Here is a 9429-nt window from a genome sequence, read left to right as displayed (position 1 = left end):
TCCAGGGTGACAGTGCCTGCAGACTTCACGAATAAACCTACCTAACAGTTTTTCTGCTTTCCTCTTGCATGCAGGGTGACTCCGGAGGCCCCCTGGTTTGCAAGGGGACCCTGGCAGGCGTGGTGTCTGGGGGCTCTGAACCCTGCTCCAGACGCGGGCGCCCCACCGTCTACACCAGTGTATGCCACTACGTGGACTGGATCGAAAAGACCATGAAAGAAAGCTGAGCCCTGGTGCTTGGGTGGAAGCAGAGAGGAGGGTGGGCGCCAGTCTCAGGGCACAGACGTCAGCGGTCTCCGCCCTTGACCTCGGATCCTCCCGAGGCGCCTTCTAGTTATGCAGGCCCCGCCCCCTCAGATGCAGAGGGGAATCCCCTGTGGCCAGATCTGGCCCGGTGGCTCCGCCCAGAGAACGAAATCCAGCAGATGGCTCCGCCCCCTTGGAGTTTGGCCCAATGAGACGGCGCCTTCTGAACGCCACTTGGTGGCCACGCCCCTCGACCGGAGCCACGCCCATCGTGACGTCAGGGGCGTTCCTTGCCATGCACACCGGAGCAGTAAACAGACTGGAGTCGCGGGTTTGAATCCCGGCGGGAACCGTCGGAGGACGATGTGGGTGCTGGTCAGATCCAGCGGCTGGTTTTACAATAAACGTGTGGAGTTGCGCCTCCCTGTTGCTCGCGTTGTGGGACGCGGGTGGGGTGCGGGAGGTGAGGAGAGGCTCTCCGCAAGCTCCCTGGAGGTCCTGCCTGAATCTGCCTCCAACCGCCCTGTTGCAGCAAGGCTCCCGGATTAAGCTCGGGCTGGCCCCGTCATCCCCGGGGGAAGGGGAAACCAGGTCACGGTGCCTCCTCCCAAACCTGCCTTCCCGGAGCTCTCAGGGGACAGAGGGCGGGTCCAACCCGCCCATCTCGCCTTTCTTTTGGGGCACGCTTCCCCAAGCCCCGGGTTTCAAATCTCCTTAAACACATACACACACAAGAATTCAATTTCTAGTCTTCCAAATCCAGACCTCCATCTCTCTCTTGCTTAAAATCCTTAAGAAGTCACCACTCCCAGCCCCTCCTCCTCGGGCTCCAGAGGTCCGGGTTACCAGCCCTTCCTCTCTCACACTCAGGGTTCCCCCGGCCCATCCTAAGACTCGGGGGTCCCCCAGCCCTTCTCTCTCCCTGGGCCCAGGGGTCCAGGCCCGTAGAGCCTGAGATTCCAGCCCCTCGGCTCTCTGGGTTGCAGCTGCCAGATGCTCAGGGCTGCGGAGCTGCAGGGGGCGGGCCAGGGGGCGGGGCCTCGCAGTTAAAAGGCTGCAGGATGCAGTACCCAGCAGACGGCGAGGGACCGGGGCCTCTTCCTCAGGGTCCGAACCAATAGGTGGCCCCGCCCCCACCCCGGATTCTGTAAGTCCTCAGATTCACAATTCTCCTCCTGCAGCGCCCAGGACCCCAGCCCCTGAACCTGAGCCTCGAGAATCTAGGAATCGGGGCCTCCCCCCAACTCTTCCCAAGATAAGGTGACCCAGCTCCCAGTTCCCTCTTCCTTTAGCCACAGGAGTCCGGACCCGAATCCCTCCTCTGTGGGAAGCATCCCTCTCCCCATCCCCATCCCCATCCCCTCGGCTTGATTCAGCAATCTGCATCCCCCAAGATCCTAAAGAACTGCCAGGATGCTGGGCTCCTTCCCCAGGTGCCCAAGTGGAACGGAGATTTCCAACTCCTCCTTCCTGGTCCCTCAGCCCCGCCCTTTTCCTCTCCCAGACTCCACCATGGGAGCCCCCCCACCTGTGGCCGGCTGGACCGGGCTGCTTCTGCTCTTGCTGTCGTCGGAAGCCTGGGCAGGTGAGGGGGACCGCGAGGGCTGGGGTGGAGGCGCCTGAGAGAATGGCGACGTAGTTCTGTCTGAGCGCCTGTGGTGGCGGCATGTGGGGGAGAGCAGGGGTTAGATGTGACATCTGGGGAGGCTGGAGGCATCTGTGGATTTCTCTGAGGGAGGGTGGGTGAGGGCAGCAGGTCTGATCTGGCCCAATTCGCGTAACTTTCTGCAAGTGTAAGCAAAATGCCTAAGAAGTGGGAGGGGTGCAAGTCCTGCATTCTACCACTGAGCTATCTCCCCAGCCACGAGACTTGTTCAGCGAAAAACAAAACCAGAACAGCAGCCTGGGAAGCTCAGGAGATGGTTCTCTGCAGGTAGAACACAGAATTTGCAAGCCTGAGGTGCAGGGGTTTGATCCCAGGCACTGCATACACGGGAGTGATTCTCTCTCTCTCTCTCTCTCTCTCTCATAAAATACACAGATAAATCTTGAAAATAGCTGCATCGATTTAAAAAGACAACGGGATTAAGTACAGCCTGTGGGGCTGCCCCCTGAGGGGTGCAAATACTTACTGGAGCTCCTGGACATGTGGATGTATTGGGGGCATGTAGGAGTGTGTGAACAAATGGGGGAGTCTGAGGATATATGGGAACTTCTGGGCATGTGTGGTAGCATGTGGATGCATGTGGGAGTATGGATCAGGGGGCATGTGGGAGTATGTGGATGTGTGTGAGGGCATGTGCTCACATGTTCAGCTGTGTGCGGCTGTGTTCTGACTCACGGGCATTGCGGACTGGATATGTGCGGCTATGTGACAGCTTGTACAAGCTTCCCCCTCCCCTCCCCCCCATGAGGCTGTGTGGACCTGATGGAGGTGGAGATCTTGCCACATGTGACTTTAAATCTATGGTGGCCTTCCTGCCCCACCCCCACTGTCCCAACAGGTGGGGGATCCAACCTTCTCTCGGCTTCCCCCTTCCACTCCCCTCCAGGACACTGGAGGGCCCAGGGCTCCAAGGTGCTGCAGGGGCAGGAGTGCGAAGCCCACTCACAGCCTTGGCAGACAGCCTTGTTCCAGGGCATCTCACTGCTCTGCGGGGGCGTCCTCATTGCAGAAAACTGGGTGCTCACGGCAGCACACTGCAAAAAGCCGTGAGTGGGTCCTGGGGTGGGGGCGGAGGCGGGCTGGCAGTGAGGAGGGAGAGGAGCTGGGCTTCACTGCAGAAAAGAGAGAGGGTTGGGGCAGGGGGCGGGGCACAGGTGGTGGTGCACCCAGTTAAGTGCGCATAGTAGGAAACACAAGAACCCAAGTTTGAGGCCCAGGCTCCCCACCTACGGGGGGGGGGGGTCACTTCACAAGTGAAACAGGTCTGCAGGTGTCTTTTTATTTCCCTCTCTATCTCTTCCTCCTCTCTCATTTTCTCTCTGTCCTATCCAATAAAATTGCGGGGGGGAGGGGAGGATGCCTACCAGGAGCAGTGGATTCCTAGTGCTGGCTACAAACCCCAGCGATAACCCTGGAGGCAAAACAAAAAACAAAAAACAAAAAACCTTGGGAGCCCCGGACTCTGAGAGGACAGGACCTTCAGATCTGTAGGAGGAGGGGCTGGGGCCCCAAACTCCTGACCTGGTCCCCATGTCCTCCACCCCTCACCCCACCCACTCAATCATTACAGGAAGTTCACAGTCCGTCTGGGAGACCACAGCCTGAAGAACAAGGAAGGGTCAGAGCAAGAGCTGGCGGTGGCTGAGTCCATCCCACACCCCTGCTACAACAGGAGCAGCGAGGACCACAGCCACGACCTGATGCTCGTGCGGCTCCGGGGCCGGGTGTCCTTCGGACCCAAAGTCAAGCCCATCAGGCTGCCGAATCGCTGCGCTCAAGTTGGCCAGAAATGCACCATCTCTGGCTGGGGCACCGTTACCAGCCCCAGAGGTAGTGGGAGGGAGAGGAGAAGCTGGCTGGCCCAGTAGACCCCACACCTTAGGTAAAGCTTTGCTTCTCAGAGAAGCTAAGGGAAGGCACCTGGTCCCTGTGAGGCTGAGGTTCACAGGGCGCCCTCTAGCGGGACTGGAAGGAACAAAAAGTGAATGAGCACACTGTTAAGCCGGAAGTGGGGGGTAGATGTTGGGGGCTGTGGTGGTGCAGCGGGTGGAGCACATGTTGCCTTGAGCAAGGACTTGGGTTTACAGGTGGTGTTTCTCTATCTCTCTCCCTCTTTATCTCATCCATCCCTCTCAATTTCTCTCTATTCTATCAAATAAAAAGGGAAAAAAGAGAGGAAAATGGCCACCAGGAGCACTGGATAAGTCATGCAGACAACAAGCCCCAGTGGTAACCCTGGTAGCAATTAAAAAAAAAAAATTAAAAAGGATGGACAGATAGATAGTAGGTGAATGCATGAATGGATGGTAGATAGATGCAGAGAAACTAATGGCTGGTAGACAGATGGATAAGTGAAGGCTTCATCCTTCAAAGTGGAGAGTACAATGTTATGAGGTGTTTTATTGCACGAGACTTTATATATTTATATAATCTTCCTTATTGTTATTACTATTATTATTTTGTCATCACTGGGGTTTCACTACACTGGGCTGCCTTTTTCAGACAGAGAGAGAGCCAGAGAGAAGTGAAGACTACTGCACCAGAATCCCTTCACTGCTATAGGGACCAGACCAGACTCAAACCTGGGGTGTGCACACGGCAAACCTTCACCCAGTTCGAGTTAGCTATTCTGCCAGCCCTTAAGTAACCTTCTTAATAGACTCTGGGGGAAAAACCAGCTCCTTGGTGACTCAAGAAAATAATCTCCTAAACACTTTTCCCCTCTAGAACACAAGATTGCACGTCCGAGACTCCCTCTTTCCTCACACCCAGGAGTTCAAGCTGTTTCTCCCCCCACCCCCCACTAGTTCCCCAGCTCCACATGGAACCCAAAGTCTGGCTGTCTATTGAGTTCTTCTCTTTGGAACTTGGAGCCCAGATAGTTCCCTCGGTGCCCCTGGCTCCACGTACCCGTGAAAGAACTGGGACTCAGAGAAGGGATATGATCCCCTAGAAAGCCGCTTAGTCAGGAACTGGGTCCCTGCCTGTATGATTCTTACTTCTGAGGAGATTATAGGATGCTGAAGCAACCCACTTGCTCAAGAATCAGACATGAGTACAAACCATGCCTCCACCCCTTTTCTCTGTGTGAGTTATTTCCCCTTTCTCAGCCTCGATTCCCCCATCCATAAGTGGACCCAGTAGGGGGCAGGGCAGTGGTGCACACAGGACCCAAGTTCAAGTCCCTGCTCCCCACCTGCCAGGGGAATGCTTCACACGAGGTGAAACCAGTCTTCAGATGTAGATCTTTCTCCCTCTCTTCCCCTCTCCCTCTCTCAAATTCTCTATGTCCTATCAAATAAAAATAGGGGGGAATAAAAGGAAAAAATGGCCCCCCAAAATGGTGGATTTGTAGTGCTGGCACCAAGCCCCTAGTGACAATTTAAAAAGAAACTGGGGCTAGTAACTCAACAGGTATTTAAAGTGCGTTCAGCCTCTCTCCCCCACCCCCTCAGAGAACTTTCCTGACACCCTCAACTGTGCAGATGTGGAAATATTCTCCCAGAAGAAATGTGAGAACGCCTACCCCGGGCAAGTCACAGATGGCATGGTCTGTGCTGGTGACAGTAACGGGGCTGACACCTGCCAGGTGAGTGCCCTCTGAAACCCTCTTCTTCCGTTTGGCAGTGGGGTCACCACCAAAAATTGGCACTCCAGGAAAATCCCTCCCATCTTGATTTAGAGAAAGGTGCGGTCCGCCGAAGGTCACATGGTCCATGGATCAGAGACAACTGGCTTATCGCCCCTTTGTCCTGGGAATGCTTGCCTTCAGGATGGGGTGCAGAGAGAAAAAGGGGGAGCAGGTGATGGTGCACTTGGTTGAACACACACATTACCACGCACAAAGGACCCAAGTTCAAGACCCCAGTCCCCACCTGCAGCAGGGAAGCTTCACAAGCAGTGAAGCAGGTCTGCAGCTGTTTTTCTTTCTCCCTTTCTATCTCCTCCTTCCTTCTCAGTTCCTGATTCTACTCCATAGATAAATAAGTAATAACATTAAAAGAGAGAGGGAGGAGAGGAGTGGAAGGAGGGGGAGATGAGATATAGATGAAGGAGAGGGCCTGGGACTAAAGGGGAGGCAAGTGTCCTGGGCCAGTCCATTCTCCTGGAGATATGACTGCCTTCTCCCACTGTTGCTTCCTTGGGGAGCACTAACCTCTTCCCAATTGACCAGGGAACAGCAGCTGACAAGGCTCCCTCTGAGGTCTCTCCACCCCCTAAGTGACACATCTTGGAATCTGTCACAGCCATGACTGCCTCCCTCTGATGAGCTGTAACTCCAGTCCTCCTTGACTCTGTCCCCTTCTCGGAAGCCCCACCTTCCTGGCTGATGGTGAAGACAATGTTTCCGTCAGTTCCCTGCCTTCATTCCCAGGAATGGAGTCATTCCCTCCTGTGATGAAGCTCAGCCTGTCTTGAGAGTTCCTGAAGGAGGACTCTTCCCCCAGAGATTCTCACCATTGATGTGTGTGTGTATGTGTCCATCCATCCTTGTCCACAAGAACCTTGCTTTGTCCTCCTACATTTCGTTGCCTTAAGGCAACCGTCTCTTCGCCTTGGGCCAACAACAAGGGTGTTGCTAGACAGTCCAGGAGTGATTCCTGGTTCAGCTTTTGGTATTTGCCACCAGCTGTGGGTGGCTTCCTCCTGATGTTTGTGAAATGTAGGCAGACCTCATTGCATTGTTCCTTGCTTGGTTGCGCTTTGCTTTGTTGTTATTGTTGCTGTGTTTTGTTTTTAACCAGAGCACTGCTCAGTTCTGGTTATGGTGGTGCTGGGGATTGAACGTAGGACCTCAGAGCCTCAGGCACGAAAGTCATTGACTGGGGAGATAACATAATGGTTGTGTAAAAGACATTGACATCTGAAGCTCTGAGATCCCAGGTTCAATCCCCAGAGCCACCATAAACCAGAGCTGAGCAGTGCTCTGGTTTGGAAGAGAAAGAAGGAAGGGAGAGAGGGAGAAAGAAATGGAAAGAGGAAGGGAAGGAAGAAGTGAAGGAGGGAGGGAAGGAGAAAAGGAATGAGTGGGGGAAGGAGAAAGGGAGTGAGGGAGGGAGGACTTGCATGGCCACTATGCTATCTCCCCTGCCCAGATACTCCTTTTTTTTCTTTTAGCAAATGAGTTTTTACATTAGCTTTTACCAAAAAGAAATACTTGCTAAAAGAAAAGATTTTATGGGGCCAGGCGGTGGTGCATCTGGTTGAGCGCACATGTTACAATGCGCAAAAAACCTGGTTCCCCACTGCAGGGCAGAAGCTTCACCAGTGGTGAAGCAGTGCTGCAGGTGTCTTTCTCTGTCTCTTTCCCTCCCTCTCTATATTCCCCTTATTCCTGATTTCTGGCTGTCTCTGTCAAATAAATAAAGATAATAACATTTTTAAAAACTTAAAATAAGTTAATTAAAAATATTTTACTTTAAAATGAAAAACATTATTATTATTTTATTATTTTGCTAGAGCAAGAGAGCAGGAAACTGCTCAGCTCTGACATAAAACAGTGCCAGGCCTCTGGGGCTTGAGGGCTTGTGAGTCCTGTTTTCTCATCCTGAGCTGTCTCTTCTGTCCTACAAAGCTCTCACCTTTTACCAATAAGCTTTTTCACCTTCTCGGCATCTGCTCCTCATTATCTCTACTGTCGTCTCTCTGACTGAACCCTGGGGTAAGACCTCTCTTTCCTCATTGGTCAGGATCCAACCCCATTGTCCTTGGACATCCAATGGATGCTCTCGTGGGCAGAATTCCTACCACCCTCTCTCCCCATTGGCCCCGGGGACAAAGCTCTTATCTCTTATCGTTGCTGAGAAGGAACCAATCAGATTGCAGGACAGGTACTACATCCCGGGTGGCACAGGGAAAGATGTTCTGTGGGCATCTCAGGTGAACCGGCCCCTCTTCTCTCTCACTGCAGGGTGATTCCGGAGGCCCTCTGGTGTGTGACGGCATTCTCCAAGGCATCACGTCCTGGGGCTCGGACCCCTGTGGGCGGCCTGAGAAGCCCGGGGTCTACACTAGCACCTGCCGCTATGTGAACTGGATCAAGAAGACCATGGGCATCAGGGGCTGATCCTAAGAAGAGAGTTCTGGGTTCCGATCTTTAATAAACACCCTTCACCTGTCACCTGCCTCCTGGCTCCCAGTCTGTTCACCTGTCTGTGTTTGGGGCCCACAGGGAAGGCATCCTGCCGGGAGGTTTTTGTTTAGTTTTATGGTGGCTGCCAGGGCTTCACAGCTCTGGTCTGGGGGTGAGAGGGACCACAAGACTGAAGCATCCTGGGCCAGACTCAAACCTGGATCTAGCACGTAGCTGAGCAAGCACACTATCGAGGTGTACTCTTGGGGCCTACTGTTGGGAGGTCTGACTGGATTGTCTGCAAAGACCAGGACATCACCCCCCATCTCCTGTCTCCTATCTCCCATAACTTTTGACTGAAAAGGGGTTAATGGCGGGGGGATAGATGCAAGGACTTTCAATTATCCAATGGGCTGGCTTGTGAAAGACATTTCCCAGGGGGTCAGGTGGTAGTGCAGCGGGTTAAGTGCAGGTGGCGCAAAGCTCAAGGACCTGCGTAAGGATCCCGGTTCAAGCCCCCGGCTCCCCACCTGTAGGGGAGTCGCTTCACAGGCGGTGAAGCAGGTCTGCAGGTGTCTGTCTTTCTCTCCCCCTCTGTCTTCCCCTCCTCTCCATTTCTCTCTGTCCTATCCAACAATGATGACATCAATAACAACAACAATAACAACTACTACAACAATAAAACAACAAGGGCAACAAAAGGGAGGGAAAGCAAATTAAAGAAAAAAAAAAAGACATTTCCCCAGAGCCTGGATCAGCTCTAGTTTATGCTGGTGCTGGAGACTGAGCCTGGGACCTCAGAGCCTCAGGTACAAAAGTTTTTTGCAAAACCTTTATGCAGTCTCTCCAGTCCAAAAGCAGTGCTTGAAAAGACTTAGTTCCAAGGCAGCTCACATATGTCTGTTTGGGATAAGATCTCCCCTCCTCTACCACTCTTAAAATACATCTGTACCGAGTAAGGTGCAGGAAATACAGAAATGTTTATTCACACATCAGCACTCATGAAACTACTGGTGAGGTCCAGAAACAGAACACGAGCAGATTAAGCGCACATGGCACGAAGCGCAAGGACCGGCGTAAGGATCCCGGTTCCAGTCCCCAGCTCCCCACCTGCAGGGGAGTCGCTTCACAGGTGGTGAAGTAGGTCTGCAGGTATCTGTCTTTCTCTCCCCCTCTCTGTCTTCCCCTCCTCTCTCCATTTCTCTCTGTCCTATCTAACAATGAATGACATCAACAACAATAATAACCACAACAAGGCTACAACAACAAGGGCAACAAAAAACAAAAGTGGGGGGGGGATGGCCTCCAGGAGCAGTGGATTCATGGTGCAGGCACTGAGCCCCAGCAGTAACCCTGGAGGCAAAAAAAAAAAAATTTTTTTAAGTGGGAAAATGTCTTTTCTGTTTTGTTAGGTAAGTACTTGTGTAAGCCTCTTGCTTTATCT

At 53.1% G+C, this 9429-nt stretch overlaps 2 protein-coding genes across 4 annotated transcripts in view; both read left to right on the top strand.

The window, feature by feature from the left end:
• KLK9 (kallikrein related peptidase 9) overlaps window positions 1-388 on the top strand; it is a 9973-nt gene extending 9585 nt beyond the window's left edge. For both annotated transcript variants that reach the window (XM_060175291.1, XM_007531316.2), the window contains exon 5: window positions 75-388. In XM_060175291.1, coding sequence (XP_060031274.1) covers window positions 75-227 — 153 coding nt within the window. In that variant the 3' untranslated portion in view covers window positions 228-388. The remainder of the gene's footprint in view (window positions 1-74) is intronic.
• Window positions 389-1313: 925 nt separating this feature from the next.
• Window positions 1314-8033, top strand: KLK8 (kallikrein related peptidase 8). Of its 2 annotated transcripts, XM_060175270.1 has the most exons (6): window positions 1314-1393; window positions 1751-1831; window positions 2751-2958; window positions 3483-3742; window positions 5368-5501; window positions 7824-8033. In XM_060175270.1, exons 2-6 carry the CDS (start codon window positions 1759-1761, stop codon window positions 7977-7979), a joined length of 831 nt encoding a protein of 276 aa, XP_060031253.1. In that variant the 5' UTR covers window positions 1314-1393; window positions 1751-1758; the 3' UTR covers window positions 7980-8033. The 2 variants fall into 2 exon arrangements, with proteins under 2 accessions (XP_060031253.1, XP_007531346.1); XM_007531284.2 differs by lacking the exon at window positions 1314-1393 and having other exon boundaries at window positions 2799-2958.
• The last annotated feature ends 1396 nt before the right edge of the window (window positions 8034-9429 follow it).

The sequence above is a fragment of the Erinaceus europaeus genome, chromosome 2 (assembly GCF_950295315.1).
Source record: "Erinaceus europaeus chromosome 2, mEriEur2.1, whole genome shotgun sequence".
Lineage (NCBI taxonomy): Eukaryota > Metazoa > Chordata > Mammalia > Eulipotyphla > Erinaceidae > Erinaceus > Erinaceus europaeus.
Note: the sequence above shows the minus strand (reverse complement) of the source record. Positions and strands in the feature narration are given on the sequence as shown.

Excerpts from the sequence above, each read along its gene's own strand:
- KLK8 (XM_060175270.1), top strand. The coding sequence starts at position 1,759 with ATGGGAGCCCCCCCACCTGTGGCCGGCTGGACCGGGCTGCTTCTGCTC. Across the intron at positions 1,832-2,750 it reads GTCGTCGGAAGCCTGGGCAG|GTGGGGGATCCAACCTTCTC; the intron begins GTGAGGGGGACC and ends CTGTCCCAACAG. Across the intron at positions 3,743-5,367 it reads CACCGTTACCAGCCCCAGAG|AGAACTTTCCTGACACCCTC; the intron begins GTAGTGGGAGGG and ends CCACCCCCTCAG.